The sequence below is a fragment of the Brassica oleracea genome, chromosome C3, assembly GCF_000695525.1.
Source record: "Brassica oleracea var. oleracea cultivar TO1000 chromosome C3, BOL, whole genome shotgun sequence".
Lineage (NCBI taxonomy): Eukaryota > Viridiplantae > Streptophyta > Magnoliopsida > Brassicales > Brassicaceae > Brassica > Brassica oleracea.
In genome coordinates, this window is record NC_027750.1 from 1,708,847 (window position 1) to 1,724,397 (window position 15,551).

Sequence of the window (15,551 nt, forward strand, 5' to 3'; positions counted from 1 at the left end):
TTCAAAATTTCAAGCTTTGAATTTAGTTATAGATTTAATTATTTTATTTGATGGTAGAAGCATTTTTACTTTTTTTTTCATTTATTTGAACATGTAATATATTTTTAATAAATGATTGTGTTGACAATATGACTCTAAAATTCATATAATATGATCTCAAACTAAATAATTATGTTTTTTGATATAAAACCGAATAAACCGAAAACCGACGGTATATAAACCAAACTGAACCGAAGTAAATATGGATTTAGAATGGTAGTTATATTTTACTAACCGAAATACCAAAAACCGAAAAAAAACGAACCTAAACCGAACCGATATCCGGATTGAACACCCCTAATTCGGATCATCGTAACCCCTTTCTAATCAAAGAGGTAAGTAGACACTTAGATTCGTTTCTTTAGGATTGCAATTATCAAAGCTATTTTCACCTTCAAATATTATTAACTAGGTGTTTCGTCCGCACATGCGGACATAATCATTTTACGAATACTTATTAAATTATGTCTTATTAATCCACAAATTGGCATAATAAAACTCTAATTGATGACCATAATGAAAGAAAAAAATTATGGTGAATTCTTTATTCCTCAAAAATTATATCAGTTATGTTAAAATTTTAGTCAAATTATTGAAATGTGGATTCTATTTTTTCCTCTAAATTCCCTATGGAGGAATGAATTTATAAGGAAAAATTTTCCTATGCAATTTTGATAAGAAAAAAATTGAACAAAATTCATATTTTATTTTATTTTTCCAATTTTTCGAATGAAATTTTATTTATCATTTTGTTCATTTTTTTTCATTCTTCTAGTGGTCACCAGCTGAAGCCATAGTGTTTCACGGATTAAACTTAAACTGGTTTTAAGTAAAAGCAATTAAAAGAAAATTTGTTTTAAACCCAATCACAAGTTAAGCTATTATTTATGATTTCAAATAGTTAAATCAAACATCAAATTATTAATATATGTAAAAAAAAAACGTTCATCAAAGTATATATTTATTATTGTGTTAAAAGGTTTTAAAACACTCATATATTAAAAATAGTTAGAAAATATCTTTATATGAATATTATTGTTTGACTAATATTTAATTATAAATTGTTTTATATCTTAATTTTTCAACTTTATAATAAAAAATAGTGTTTTCAGATAGCAACATAATACATATAAGAAATCTCTTAATTTTAAAATATATTTTCACAACTTAATTATATTAGTTAATAATTAATTATTTAATAAAATATAAATTTAATATTATTAAAATAAAATTCGTGTTTCATTATAAATTCATTACGGGTTTTTTGCAAATTAATAAATACTCGGTTAATATTTTCCTAAATATTCAATCTGTATATTTTTATTAAAATAGAGATAATATTTTCCTATAAAATATTAATTTTTTATTAGAAAATCATAATTTGCTATTTTCAAATGATCTTTTAACTTTCAAACTTTGATAATTATAACTAAAACAAATCATTTAAAAATACACTTTTCATACAAAAAATAAAATAACATTTTTCTTTACATAATAGTCTTTTAAATAAATTTTAATATAAACAAAGTTATAATTATGTGAAACTCTTGAAAAAATATTAAAGTAAAATATAGTTAATTTTAATTTTTTATAAATATAAGCTACTTGTTGTAGATAAAAATTAATATTTTGAAAATATTCTCTTTTGGCGGAAAATATTTTTAAAATATTTTTAAAAAGATAGTTATATACCCAATAAAAATATTTAGAAAAATAAAAACAAATAAATATTATTTTTTTCAACTTAAATAACAAATACATGTTATTCTGAATAATAAGAATAAAAACTACCACAGTACAAATTACGTTAGCAAAAAATATAAATTAAATTTATTGTTATTGCTTATATACGCCGCTTAAGTATTTTAATACTAAAATAAAATTTAATATTTTTTAAAAATATTTCATGATATATTATGTTTACAAAAAAAAATCAGTTTTCTTTTCTAAAACTATTTTTAATGTTTTGGTATAATGATAAATCTAATTATTATATATGTATATATACTAGTAATTATAACAAATAAGAAAGAAAGACGTGAATAAACACAAAATATATAAATGGAATTATTTTTTCTATTTTTAAACACGTTTTCAATTTATTTTTTGAGATAAATTTTATAATATTAATTTGTAAATAATGAATAAATAACGAATTGTATAATTATGCATTTAATATATCAAAACTTTAATCAATCTAATTAAAATTATTTGTTAAAACTATGATTTAGCTTAAAATTATGGAGAACATAATAAATAAGCAAATTCACTTTTCAAATAATCATATAGATGACGTTTTTTTTTTGGTTTTTACGAGTTAATTATAGTTTAGTTTTTTTTATGATTATTAGTTTTAGAAAAAGTTACTTTTTTAGCTTTCGATTCCCCAAAAAAAACGTGATTCTTACAAATTTATTTGTGTAAGATATATATTTTACTTATATTTTAATAGAATATTTAGACGACAAAAAAAGACATTGAAAGCTAATTGCCAACAAAATATATACAGGTAGGTTCTGACAAAAAGAATGGCATCTTTGTCACAACATGGCCAAGTAGCACTTTCGACGTGTATCTGAGCTCCCATGTGACGACTTGGCTTACGTAATACTAGTATTGGTTTTGAAGATAATCTTGTTAGGATTTGTCTCACATCTATAAGTTTTCTGGTCAGAACAAAGCATATAACTATACAGTCATTGAAACCATCTCCAACCCAACTATATTTTTATCTTTATACATTTTTCTTTAAAATAAAAAAGTTATATTATATAGGTAGATTTGCTTTAATGTATGTTTTATAATAAAAATCTCTATTTATAAGTAAAAATATAGAGAACTCTTATTTGTATCTCTAAATATAGTAAAAAAATATTTTTTTTTTATATTTTCTTTAAAAATAGAAAAATTCTATTATGTAGACATACATTTGAGCAAATCCACCTTTATATTAAAATATTTATTTTTAGAGAAAATATATAGAAATTTATATCGGAGATGTTTTGATATGCTACTTGTTATCTATATATATTAAGAAGAAAAAAAGAAGCATGAAAGAAGCAAAAATGGTTTCATCTTCATCTTCTCCTTCTTCTTCATATGAAGTAAAGATATACTCAGAATGCTTCATCAAACCCCAAACCATAGCTGAAAAATCAAATGAGCCATACCATTTATCACCATTAGACCATCTGATGCTCTCCTTCCAATACATCCAAAAGGGTCTTCTCTTTCTCAAACCATCTCAACAGTCTGACGATGCAACCAAACCAAAAGACTTCATGGAGACTCTGCTGCAAAATCTTAAAGACTCTCTAGCAACAGCACTCGTCCACTTCTACCCGCTGGCAGGTCGTCTCTCCACCTTGAAAACAGAAAATCCAAGATCTCACTCGGTGTTTGTGGATTGTAACGACAGCCCTGGAGCTGGATTTATCCATGCCAAATCAGAACTAACGGTAGCAGACATTGTTGGGTCCAAGTACGTTCCTTTGGTAGTTCAATCTTTCTTTGACCATCACAAAGCAGTTGATGTCGATGGTCAAACCTTAAGTCTCTTATCAGTCAAGATAACAGAGCTGGTAGATGGAGTGTTCATAGGATTGTCTATGAATCATTCAGTTGGAGATGGAAGTACATTCTGGAACTTCTTCAACTCTTGGTCTGAGATCTTCAACTCACAACAAGATGACAATAACTTTTGTCTCAAGAATCCTCAGATCTTTCGTCAAGTGTCTGGTCCTCTTTGCAGGCTTCCTTACAGTCCACTTGATGAGTCCATTGGTCAATCCGAATCTCCGGATTTGAAAGAGAGAATGTTCCATTTCTCATCAGAAACGCTGAGATCACTCAAATCAAAGGCTAATCTAGATTGTGGAGCAACGATGATCTCTTCTTTGCAGTCATTAACCGCATTTATATGGAGAAGCATTACAAGAGCAAGGAGCTTATCAAACGATCAAGAAACTACTTGCAGGTTTGCTGTAGGAACTAGAATAAGGATGGATCCACCATTGCCAGCAAATCACTTTGGGGTTTACACCTCTCTTGCAAGCACCACTGCCAAAACAGGCGACCTGTTGGAGAATGTGTTGGGATGGGCTGCTTCAAAGCTGCATCAAGCTGTAACCGAACAAAGTAGCGAGAAGATAGCTTCCGAAATTGATCATTGGTTGAAGTCTCCTTTTGTTTTGCAACCAGATCAATTCTCTGAACCGAACCTTGTCCACATGGGAAGCTCGCCGAGGTTTGACAAGTACGGAAGCCAGTTTGGGATGGGGAAAGCTGTTGCGGTTAGAAGCGGTTATAACAGCAAGCATGACGGTAAGGTCTCAGCTTACCCTGGGAGAGAAGGAGGAGGAAGCATAGATTTGGAAGTGTGTCTTTTGCCAGAGTTTATGGAAGCTTTGGAATCAGACCAGGAGTTCATGTCTCTTGTCTCTTCTTCTTGATCCTATTCATATTTAGGTTTCTTTGTTCTGTTACACCCTCTTTGGCTGGGTTTTGATAAAGTTGTTGTTGTCTGATTTTGATTTATTAATGTCTGAGGATTCTGCAGTTGTTTGGAGACAAATGTTTCAGTTTTATTAAGATCAGAGTTGAAATCTATAGCTCTGATGAGATTCATGACTTTAAGCAACAAAATTCATCAAGAGAGTAGAGAAGCTAACTAGTTTTGTTGTGAAGAGGCTTCTTCAGACATCGTCTTGAAGATGATCAAGTCCATTGTTTTGCCTGCGGTTTTCCATTTTATATAAACCAGTTTTAACGAGGAAGAAGCGAGGGGTACTCTATATATAGAGAGAGAGAGTTGATAAGATATGAAACATACATTCCCTTGACACTGAGACTGTAACATAAGAGACACTGTTTCTCTCAGGCATTACGTCGAACAGCTTGTACGCATCTGTCGTGAAACCTGCTTTCACGTAGGCGTCGGTCAAATAGAAATACTTGCAGCCAAAAGGTCCAAGCAGAAGCCTCCTCGCTTGAAGACATCGCAGTGAATAGCCTTCGCTGAGATTGGGTCCTTTTGCTGAATGCAGCGACTGAGTGTTTTGCCGTATGTATGAGAGAGTCTAACTAAGCTTGGGGCTTTCGCGTGAGTGACAAGCAAACCAAAAAGAAAGTGAATTTCCGATCACCGGTTTAGTGGAATTGAACCGGTCGAACCGTATGTTATGGGCCGGCTCTAACTATGTCATAGGGTGACCCATGTGAGCCGAGTGAACTGAATTTGATTACCAAATTGATTATATTATATACACTCAAGGTATCCCCGAAACATTTAAAAAGTTATAACATATAGTTTATATTAATTAAAAAAAATATCATGTTGAATTGTTACCTAATTAGAATGCTAATTTTGCTTACGTGGCGGTTTGAGAATCAATTGAAAATTTTGTTAGTCCAAAATTAAATTGCTAGAGAATGTTATATTATATAGTTTGTCCATTATGGACCATTCATTTATCAAATTTATTTTTTTCCTTAAATAAAACCTACGAAATTACCTAATGTGATTAAGATATATATGACAATTAATGATTTTAAATAATAAAGATTTGCTAACAATTTGTATACTTTCTATCATTTTTGTTTAATTATTTATTATTACAATAAATTACATTAATCATTTAATAAAAATTTATATTTTTTGTATATGTTGTATTTTGAATTTTTCAAAACGAGTATAAATTACTAAAACTGTTAAAAGTCTCACATAAACTTTTGTGATCAAGGTTTAAATTTTTTTCTATAATAAGATACAATGATTATAAAATCATATGAATACATAATTTTATTTTAATAGGTGTTTATGTTAATATATATATATATATATATATATATATTTCATATCGTTTAAATTAAACTATATACATCATATGAAAATACATACTTATATTTTGATATCTACGTTGAACATATATTGAAAAGTTAATATTTTAATTTTGAAATCTTCATTATTTTTTAAAATAATTATAAATTATTGAAACCTCTAAACATTCCACATTAAAAAAAAAAATCGTTGGTGTAAAATTTTGTTACACAAATATGCAAATAATCATAAAATCATATGAGTAGAAACCTCATTTAATTAAGAACGATCGTTTGATTTATATGCGCACGCCAATTTATTACATAATAGTAACTGATTTCTTAGTTATTTAATATATAATTATTATTTTATTATTTCATAATATGCAGAAAAACATAAAATAAGTAATAAATATAAAATATTTATTCTGCTCAAGGCGCAGATCTTAACCTAAGTATGTATCTCTTTAATAATTTTAAATCTTAAACATTTTCTAAATCTCAAGCCAAAACAAAATAACGAAATGAGAATAAACTCAAAAATCAATATTTATAACGAGTAATAACCAAAATGAAAAAAATGACACAAAAATAAGAAAAATATTGAAGATATTTAGGATTGGCACGTGTACGTAAACTTCTCGTAACCATAATTAACTTTTAAATTGCTAAATCATGATATAAAACCGAGCTGACATTGTTTCATTGTAACCAAATAGTATGCATGAGATTCTTCAGCCTAAAGTTAGGTTCTTATGCGATAAGTAATTTTTTGACTTAAAATATTTTTAAAAATGAGATCAGTTAATCAGTAAACAAATTATGTAAGGAAAAAAAAATTTAAAAAAAATTATTTAAGGGCTAAAAATATTTATTCGATCAAGAATATAAATTTTATTTTTCCATACGATATTTCTTAAATAATTTTTATATAAATTCGCCCTGCGCATTATCCTAGTTCCATTTTAAAATGGTATCTTGATATCATGCTTGCTTAATTAATGATTAATACAACAACAAAAAAGGTTGGCAATGATAATGTTAAATCCACTATAATATGTACGACAAAAACTAAACGGATATGAGACATAATTTTAACTTTTAAGGTATACTGTACTTCATTTCTAAGCATTTAAAAGAAAAATAAAAATGGAACCTAACATTTTAAAATAGTCATTGTTTTCACTTACATTATGACTATCGTCTTCCACATGGCCGAGTTATTAAAATCCATGAAACAACTCTTTTGTCATGTTCCTACAACCAGCATATACTATATTAATTTTTGATCAAATAAGATCTCCTACAAGGCTACAACTAACAATTATATCGTTGATGCGCTACCCTATATTATATGTTACATAAGATGAGTTAATAAACAAGAAAATCAAAAGTAAAGAAACTTTGAAAGAAGCAAAAATGGTTTCATCTTCTTCTTCTTCTTCATCATCTGAAGTAAAGATTGTCTCAGAATGCTTCATCAAACCCAAAACCGTCGCGTTAAAATCAAAAGAGCCATACCATTTATCACCGACCGATCATGTGGTTCTCTCCTTCCAATACATCCAAAAGGGTCTTCTCTTTCTCAAACAGTCTGATTATGATGATGCAACCAAACCAAAAGACTTCATGGAGACATTGCTTCAAAAGCTTAAAGACTCTCTAGCAGCAACACTTGTCCACTTCTACCCTTTCGCGGGTCGACTCTCGACCTTGAAAACCGACAATCCAAGAAGATCTTACTCGGTGTTTGTGGATTGTAACAACAGTCCTGGAGCTGGATTTATCCATGCCAAGTTGGATCTATGTGTGTCAGATATTATTGAGTCCACATACGTTCCTTTGGTTGTTCATTTTTTATTTGATCATCACAAAGCAGTGAATCTAGATGGTCAGAACATGAGTCTCTTATCAGTCAAGGTACATTTTCAGGTTCAAGATCTCACATTCATTCTTGTATGTCAAACTCTATTTGGGATTTGTGTAGGTAACAGAACTTGTAGATGGAGTGTTCATAGGATTGTCTATGAATCATTCGATTGGAGATGGATGTACTTTCTGGCATTTCTTCAACTCTTTCTCCGACATCTTCACTAATCACAACAACTTGTTTTGTCTCAAGAATCCTCCAATCTTCCGAGAAGTGTCTGGTCCTCTTTGCAGGCTTCCTTACAGTCCACTTGATAAGTCCTCCATTAGTCATCAATCCGAATCTCCGGTTTTGAAAGAGAGAATGTTCCATTTCTCATCAGAGACAGTGAGATCACTCAAATCAAAGGCCAATCAAGATTGTAATACAACAACAATCTCTTCGTTGCAGTCACTAACCGCAGTTATATGGAGAAGCATTACAAGAGCAAGAAAAGCACCAAATGATCAAGAAACTACTTGCAGGTTTGCTGCAGACAGTAGATCAAGAATGGATCCACCATTGCCGACGAATCACGTTGGGTTTTACGTCTCTGCTACAAGTACCACTGCCAAAAATGGTGATCTATTGGAGAAGAATGGGTTAGGATGGGCTGCTTCAAAGCTCCATCGAGCTGTAACCGAGCACACTGGCGAGAAGATCGCTTCCCAAATTGATCGATGGTTGAAGTCTCCACCAGCGGCAGTACACGATCCGAACGTTGTTCATATGGGAAGCTCGCCGAGGTTTGACAAGTACGGATGCCAGTTTGGGATGGGGAAAGCGGTTGCGGTTAGAAGCGGTTATGGCGGTAAGTTTGACGGGAAGGTATCAGCTTACCCTGGGAGAGAAGGAGGTGGGAGCATAGATTTTGAAGTCTGTCTTTTGCCAGAGTTTATGGAAGCTTTGGAATCAGATCAAGAGTTCATGTCTCTTGTCTCTTCTTCCCAGAACTAAGGTTTTCTCCTAGTTGTGTGGTTCTTTGTTCCTGTTACACCCTCTTTGGTTGGTTTGATTTTATTTTTTGTTAGTTATATATGATGAACTACTGTGTGTGATTGTTAATGTCACAGGATTCTGCAGTTGTCGGAATCAAATGTTTCAATTTTTATTAAGATCAGGGTTACAACATTGAATCTATTGTTTCATGAGTTTAAGCAACAAAACGATCAAGAGAATAGAGAAGCTAACTAGTTTTACTTTCCGAGTAAACGGAGAGCTCGTTGGTTAGATTGTTTCACTCTGAAGTTGAGCTCGTCCACATCGTCTTGAAGGTGATCAAGTCCATTGTTTTGCCTGAGATTTACATTTTATATGATTCTCAGTTTTATCTAGGAAGAAGCGAGGAAGAATGTATATATATATATATAGAGGAAGTAGATAGATATGAAAGAAAAACCTTTCGATTTCAGTTCCCATATCAACAGCCATGTTCTTCAGTTCGCTGAGTAGATCACTCAAATCTGCAAGTCCATCGTCCTGCTTTGCTTTCTCCACCTGTTAACACAGCAGGAATCTTAAAATGTTCACAAGCAAAAGATAACTAGTTTTGTAACTTGGTTAAATCCAAACCTCTAGTTTCTGATAGGCATCAGGGGATTCAGGGAGCGGTTCACGGGGGGTTCTTGATTGTGGCTTGTGAAAATGGTTCAACCCCAGCTTTTCTCTGGTCTCTAAGTGATTAACTCTTCTCTTTGGGGATTCAACTACTCAGAATATGTGAAGAGTTAGGTACAGGGACAAGCAAGAGATTCACTCCATAAAAATAACAAGAGCAAACCACCTCTAGTTATGACAGGACCGGTTATGGAACGAGACTTCTTTGGCTTCCAAGTCCTTGAAAAAATGCCACCGAGGCTTCCAAGAAGTTTCTCACCCTGAAACCAAACACGAAACATACAATCAGAATCATCCCATAGAAGTTTATTTGGGTTTATCTTGTGCTACTTTCAGACACCCCTTGTACGGTTTTGGTTGTTTCCTGACACTTGTACACAGCATAGCTCTCAAGTTCCTGAACACTCTGGTTCTCAGCACCTCCACAATCACGGAACTCACTTCTGTACCGGCTCTTTGCATCCATATTCAAAGAAGGTTTCAACGATGAAAGTGAATCTTTTCTCATCACAATCATCATCATCAAAAGGGTTCAAGCTGAAACTCTTAGCAGCTAGAGAAGGCTCAGGGGTAATCCTATTGGATGGCTTCAAGGTGTGTGTATTGTCGTCATCAAATTCATCATCCGATTTCTGTTATTATTATTATTCGAGTCTAACTAACCGCCGAGAAACTTTTAAGCATATAATAAAGAAACGTCAAATATTAAAATTCAAATTTTAGTTTAAAATAAAACAAACAAAACTAAATTAATTATACAGAATTCAACAAGAGTAATTGGTTTTGTAATCTTCTAATAGATAGGTTTATAATTTACAGAACTTTAGTACAAAGACGTTGTGCATGAGAGAGTATCCAAGCAAAGCATGGACTCTGAAAGTGAAGTGTGATGTGATGAGATTCAGCCAATTTTCAACTAAACACATTAGGCAACTACTAGTTTCTTCTTTGCTTGGATTTTCCATTTTGCTGATTACACAACAATTGCTACAAGATGAAAGAATATGCATACACACTCGCAAAGATGAACCAATAAGAGTTTCATAAGAACTTGTTTTCTCTGTCAAAACAAAGAAAGAATATATACATACACACTCGCAACATGAGCCAAACAGTAGATTCCTCCCATTTCATTGCTACGTTCCAAGCACATTATGTACTCTTCTAAAAGCTAAAAGAAAAGAGAGTAAATCAATCTCTAATGCTATATTCTTCCTGAGATATTTAATCAAAGGTTTGACTCTCACATCGGTTGTTCATCTCACTCCAGCCACTTCAAGTCTCTCTGATCCTGCCCATCCTGCGATTCCATTTGTAATTAAGAAAGAACCATCACCTTCCAAGCATATTTCAGCGGAAAATCCATGGATGAGACTCAGAGATGTGAACATGGGTTAATTGTGTAAAGGTAAAGCTATGCATCAAAGCTCATGGTGTTTTCATAACACGGAAAGAGGTAGCATATCTGTGGAAGAGCGCTTGTTCGTCTCTCTCTTCATCTTTAACAATAGAGCATTAAAAAAAAAAAAAACAGTTAGATTCCTTCATGGAAGCATATTCATAAAATAAGTAAATACCTGTGCTTCCAGTTCTGCGATTCTCTGTAACGACGCTTGCTCTACGCACACACGGCGTTTGCGTTCTTCATCGACCAAACATGTCATCTTATACCTTAGTTCAGCCATTTCTTGCGTAAGGTCTTCCGCTTCTTCCTTCGCCTTCAGTTTCTCCTGTTTCAGTTCCTCCTGCACATACACACAAAATATCACATCCGAAACTAGTTAGATTAACCCTTTTGACAAAAGATAGCAAAATAGAAACCCTAAGTTTTTCAAACGTACCTTGAGCCGCTTCACAAGATCTTCCTGCAGCTGTATCTGTTTCCCCATACCCTCCATTTTATCAATCAAAGTTGTATTCCGGGAAAGTTCTAGTTTCTTGATGATTGCATCGAAACATTCTCTGTAAGACACAAAACCAACCAACATTGTTAGTAACAGGGAGGACACAAAAGTTAGCCGTAATAAGCTGGAACTCACCGAACTTCACTGGACACTGGAAACACATGGCTCAACTCAGCGAAGAAGCACTCTGCATTTAGAGGTTGTTGTTCGTCTTCACTTTCTAACAGATCTTTGGTTCTTACAAAAAGCTCTTTGATACTCTTTTCAGAAGCGGCGATTCTCTTCCTCAGCTCTTCGTTTTGCTTCTCAAAGGAATTCGCCTTCTCTTGCGCCTCTCGAGACTGAAACTGAACCTCTTCTATTACTCCTTTCAACTGATCTTTCTCTTGGATGCTTTCCTCTTGGATTCTCATCGCATCAACGAGTGCTTGCTCCAAAGCTGATATATCAAGCTTCATGCTTTCTATCTCACACAAGGACTCCAACGTTAAGGACGAGATGGTCTCCTCCAGTTTCTCCACAGAAAGAGACGAACACTGTAGCTCTGTCTCTTTGCTCTCGAGTTCTTGCAACAACAACAAATGCTCGGATTTAGACATACACAGCTCCTCTCTCAAGAATTTAACTTCTTCAAAGTCCCCTGATTCAGCCAATTTGGATTCAAGATTGCGCACATGTTCGTTGAGGTAACTCACTTCCTTGCTTTTAAAAATCAGTTGATCTCGCAAGTAACCTACAAGACAAAGTATAACACACGCTGAGAGTTATTAAGTTCAGAAAGAGACTATATTGCTAGGCTCAGTTAGGGACATACCAATCTCTTTATAGCAATTCAGCAACTCTATCTCCATGGTCTGAATCCTAGCCGTGTCTTCTAGGCGGGATTCAGATAATGACTTTGAGTGGAGTTCCAATCTCTGTGGCAAAGAGAAGATGTATATATGTCTGAAAACACTTCCCCTCAAATGTGCATAACATTAAATTAAACAAGAAGAAGAAGAAGAGCTTACTCTGACTAGTTCAATACTATGAGGTTTCGATTTTCTCAGCAAGTCCTTTTCTTTCCTTAGCTGCCATAAATAAAAAACAAAAGAAAGAAAGCTCAAAACTTTATTGATCAAAGAGTAAGAAGAAGAAGGTATAACTAACCTCCATGCGTCTGGAACCAAACTGGAGAAGCTCATCAGCAGCGTCAAAGGAGATTTCACTATCACCTCTGGAACTACTACACGCCGAGCTGCTACTACTCCTTCCGGAGAAACTTCCCGAGCTACTCGACATTTAACGACAGTAATTACAACTGCCAAAGGGAGACACTTTCGTCATTGTTTTTTGTGTTCTAATCCAAAAAATGTTAAAATCAGATTAGACTATAACAAAAACAGCTAAATTACGTCGACATCACAGTGATAATTATACCGCTAATAATAATGAAGTATTAGATGAAATATTCCAATTTCAACAAGGAAGAGTATATAGAACACTAAAATCGCAGAGCCATTTCCTTTTTTTTTTTTTTTTTTTTTAACAGAATCCAATCGGTGAGAGCGAATATGAGGATGATAAGCTGGATGAGCATACAGATACAAGCGAGCAGGAAAGGTTTTACCTTCACAGATAATAGCGCCGACGACGAATTTGATCGGAGATATTTGAATTCGATGGTGATTTCCCCAAAACAATTAATTCTCTTTCGGTTTCTTCAAAACGTATGTAAAGATGATTGATGCTGATGATGATGAGCTTTCTCGCTGCTTCCCTTTGTTTTAAAAAACGATAAAACGGGTCGAATCCGGGTCGGGTCGGGTCGGGTCAGGTGGGTCCAAGCTTGCCCACCTACCTGTTAGCTTCCTTGATCGGTCAGAATAGCAAAAAGAGAAAGGTCAAACGTTTCGGATTTTGTTTTGAGACTTAAAAAAAATACAGAGTGATTGGGTCAGTTTCAACAACTCCAAAAAATTATTCATTTATGGATTTTACATTTACATAATTAAGGTATTAATCTCTACTCTCTTCCTTTCAAAATGTTACATATTTTAATTTTTACACTTAATGAAACACATTAAATATGCATAATTTTTTGTGATTATTTTTTTTCATAATTTTAATCAAATAAAAATCCAATAAATACAATTAAGTTTTTTGAAGTTTATAATTAGTTAATAAAACATGCATTGAAAATTCAAAAACTATAGAATTTTTTGAAACAATTTTTTTTTCTAGAATATGCAACTTTATGAAACGGAAGGAATATTACTTTTTTTTTTTTTTTTTAGTTCTGAAGTTTTAAAAATTAAGGATCAAATTGACCTGAATCTAATCTAAGTTGTTGGTATGAATTCAGTTTTCAACTTTATAATAAAGCTCAGCTTTCCCATAGTACAAAAGGTATTAGCACAAAGCAAAACCAAAATGTGTGTTCAAGACAGACAAGAGAACACACACTTAAGTCACACGCTTAGCACCGTCTCCTTGATAAAAGAGCAAGAATCTCTTTGCCATGTTATATGTGTATATATATATGAACACAAAGACACATTACACAGATCCATTACACGCCTTCAAACATATATATGTGATTGTGTATGTTTTCATAAGAATTTTGGCAGAATCACAGTGAGAGAGATTCTAGAGACAGAGAGTATTACAACAATGTTTCTTTACATGACAGAAACGTTGATCCTGCAAAAGAGAAAAAAAAAATTATGATCAGTGAAGAACACAATAGAGATTACCAATACCAAATGATCTATCTATAATTCTGAATCAACTTACGAAGTAAGGAGATGTTGAAAAAACTGTATAGAGTGTTCATTTATCAACGCCTACATCGAGTCCTTTAGAGCTGATCATCACATTCGAATCTATTTGCTTATCAAATTTCTTCTTCCTCCTCTCTTCAAACTCTTGGTATCCTTCCATCTATATACACCATAGTCATGTTACCAACAAAACCCCATTTCAAAGAGAGTGCTCTTATTATATCGACTTACCAGCTGAAAATCATCCATGGAAATTGGATTGTTATGCAGGGATAGATTTTGCAGACTCTTGCAATCTTTCAGCAATCCATCTGGTATCTAAGAAAACCCCCCATAAATGTTACGAGATTTAACAGGAATAATAAGAGTAAACATAAGAAACAAATCACAGCTCAATTGCTCTACCTGTTTCACTTGATTATCGTCTAAGCAAAGCGACTTTAACTGCATCAGATTGCAGAGTGATGCAGGGAGCTCTTCAACAACGTTATCTGCAAGGCTATCCCGATTCACGATTAGGCTTTTGGATCACATCAGAAGCGAAAAGGGGACATTTCAAACTTTCAATGGAAAACATAATGTTCTAAAAATCAAAACTAGAAAGCATACCATTAGCTTGTATTTCTTCTAAAGAGGCACAGCTCCCTAATGATTCTGGAAGGGATTTCAATCTGTTATTCGAGACATTCAACAGCACTAACTGCATTTTGATAAGAAGAAAGGCAATTTATTAGAGACAGCTAACTAGAGCTATGGTTTTGGGGTGGTAGATGAAGTTGAAACGTACATTGCGAAGACTACCAATAGTATCAGGCAAGTATATGAGCATATTTCTTGCGATTGATAGTTGCTCAAGCCTTATCAACTGACCCACTGCATAAATAAATTAAAGAGATAAATCGTATCCAAATAGACAAGAAAATAACAAAGAAGATACTTGAAAATAAAGAGAACTCTTCATACATTCATCCGGCAGATAGCTGATGCGGTTTCCATCAAGCATCAAAACTTTGAGAGATTGAAGTTTCCCAAGATTCCCAGGAAGGCGCTCAATTAGATTATCAGCTATTAACTGCAGAATTTTTTTTAAGATATAACTTGGATCATTAATAGTTTAAAGAGTTAGTTCAAGAAAATGATGGGATAGAGTTAACATCCAAAGCAAAAACCAACAAGCATTTAACCCGCTAATACAAAAAAAAACAAAAATCACTTGAGAAATGATAAAAATCTGTAGATAATATACAAGAGAGAGGCAAAAGATGTCTCACCAGACGCTGCATATTGATTAACTTACTGATATCTCCAGGAACATCAGCTGCATAAACAACAAAGTCCTTCAACAACAACTAACAACTCTTAACGACAATCAAAAGAGATGAAGAAACATACAGATCTTGTTGTGTGTTAGATCGAGTGTCCGCACTGCTCTCTCCATGTCAATCACTACATCAGGAAATGTCTGCTCAACAAAAACCAAATTCAGTAACTCCCCCCCCCCCC

The 15,551-nt window shown here is 33.2% G+C and overlaps 5 protein-coding genes across 7 annotated transcripts in view; 2 read left to right on the forward strand and 3 right to left on the reverse strand.

The window, feature by feature from the left end:
• The first annotated feature begins 3,049 nt into the window (after positions 1 to 3,049).
• Positions 3,050 to 4,647, forward strand: LOC106329169 (uncharacterized acetyltransferase At3g50280-like). Its single transcript, XM_013767781.1, has one exon. The coding sequence runs from the start codon at positions 3,090 to 3,092 to the stop codon at positions 4,488 to 4,490; it is 1,401 nt and encodes a 466-aa protein (XP_013623235.1). The 5' UTR covers positions 3,050 to 3,089; the 3' UTR covers positions 4,491 to 4,647.
• A 2,555-nt stretch (positions 4,648 to 7,202) lies between these two features.
• LOC106333461 (uncharacterized acetyltransferase At3g50280-like) lies at positions 7,203 to 8,864 on the forward strand. Its single transcript, XM_013771903.1, has 2 exons — positions 7,203 to 7,776; positions 7,844 to 8,864. The coding sequence occupies exons 1-2, from the start codon at positions 7,276 to 7,278 to the stop codon at positions 8,720 to 8,722; spliced, it is 1,380 nt and encodes a 459-aa protein (XP_013627357.1). The 5' UTR covers positions 7,203 to 7,275; the 3' UTR covers positions 8,723 to 8,864.
• A 97-nt stretch (positions 8,865 to 8,961) lies between these two features.
• Positions 8,962 to 10,347, reverse strand: LOC106329631 (SNAP25 homologous protein SNAP29). The gene is given in 8 exon segments (XM_013768316.1): positions 8,962 to 9,061; positions 9,165 to 9,262; positions 9,338 to 9,471; positions 9,549 to 9,700; positions 9,702 to 9,724; positions 9,726 to 9,872; positions 9,874 to 10,014; positions 10,213 to 10,347. Coding segments are annotated over 8 exon segments (930 nt in total).
• Positions 10,348 to 10,398: 51 nt separating this feature from the next.
• LOC106329292 (GRIP and coiled-coil domain-containing protein 2-like) lies at positions 10,399 to 13,018 on the reverse strand. 3 transcript variants are annotated; one of them, XR_001267775.1, is made up of 9 exons: positions 12,896 to 13,018; positions 12,436 to 12,625; positions 12,297 to 12,356; positions 12,101 to 12,203; positions 11,422 to 12,019; positions 11,224 to 11,344; positions 10,960 to 11,127; positions 10,630 to 10,881; positions 10,399 to 10,553 (listed from the first exon to the last, which is right to left on the reverse strand). XR_001267775.1 is itself a non-coding variant. In XM_013767928.1 (8 exons), exons 2-8 carry the CDS (start codon positions 12,565 to 12,567, stop codon positions 10,822 to 10,824), a joined length of 1,242 nt encoding a protein of 413 aa, XP_013623382.1. In that variant the 5' UTR covers positions 12,568 to 12,586; positions 12,896 to 13,018; the 3' UTR covers positions 10,399 to 10,821. The 3 variants fall into 3 exon arrangements, 2 of the variants coding, with proteins under 2 accessions (XP_013623382.1, XP_013623381.1); XM_013767928.1 differs by having other exon boundaries at positions 10,399 to 10,881; positions 12,436 to 12,586; XM_013767927.1 differs by having other exon boundaries at positions 10,399 to 10,881.
• A 790-nt stretch (positions 13,019 to 13,808) lies between these two features.
• Positions 13,809 to 15,551, reverse strand: part of LOC106332245 (plant intracellular Ras-group-related LRR protein 7-like) — a 2,499-nt gene continuing 756 nt past the window's right edge. The window contains exons 2-10 of the mRNA XM_013770722.1: positions 15,441 to 15,510; positions 15,320 to 15,366; positions 15,012 to 15,120; positions 14,836 to 14,921; positions 14,658 to 14,748; positions 14,454 to 14,539; positions 14,280 to 14,366; positions 14,062 to 14,208; positions 13,809 to 13,968 (exon numbers count right to left, since the gene is read on the reverse strand). Of these exons, the coding sequence (XP_013626176.1) occupies positions 14,098 to 14,208; positions 14,280 to 14,366; positions 14,454 to 14,539; positions 14,658 to 14,748; positions 14,836 to 14,921; positions 15,012 to 15,120; positions 15,320 to 15,366; positions 15,441 to 15,510 (687 nt within the window). The 3' untranslated portion in view covers positions 13,809 to 13,968; positions 14,062 to 14,097. The remainder of the gene's footprint in view (positions 13,969 to 14,061; positions 14,209 to 14,279; positions 14,367 to 14,453; positions 14,540 to 14,657; positions 14,749 to 14,835; positions 14,922 to 15,011; positions 15,121 to 15,319; positions 15,367 to 15,440; positions 15,511 to 15,551) is intronic.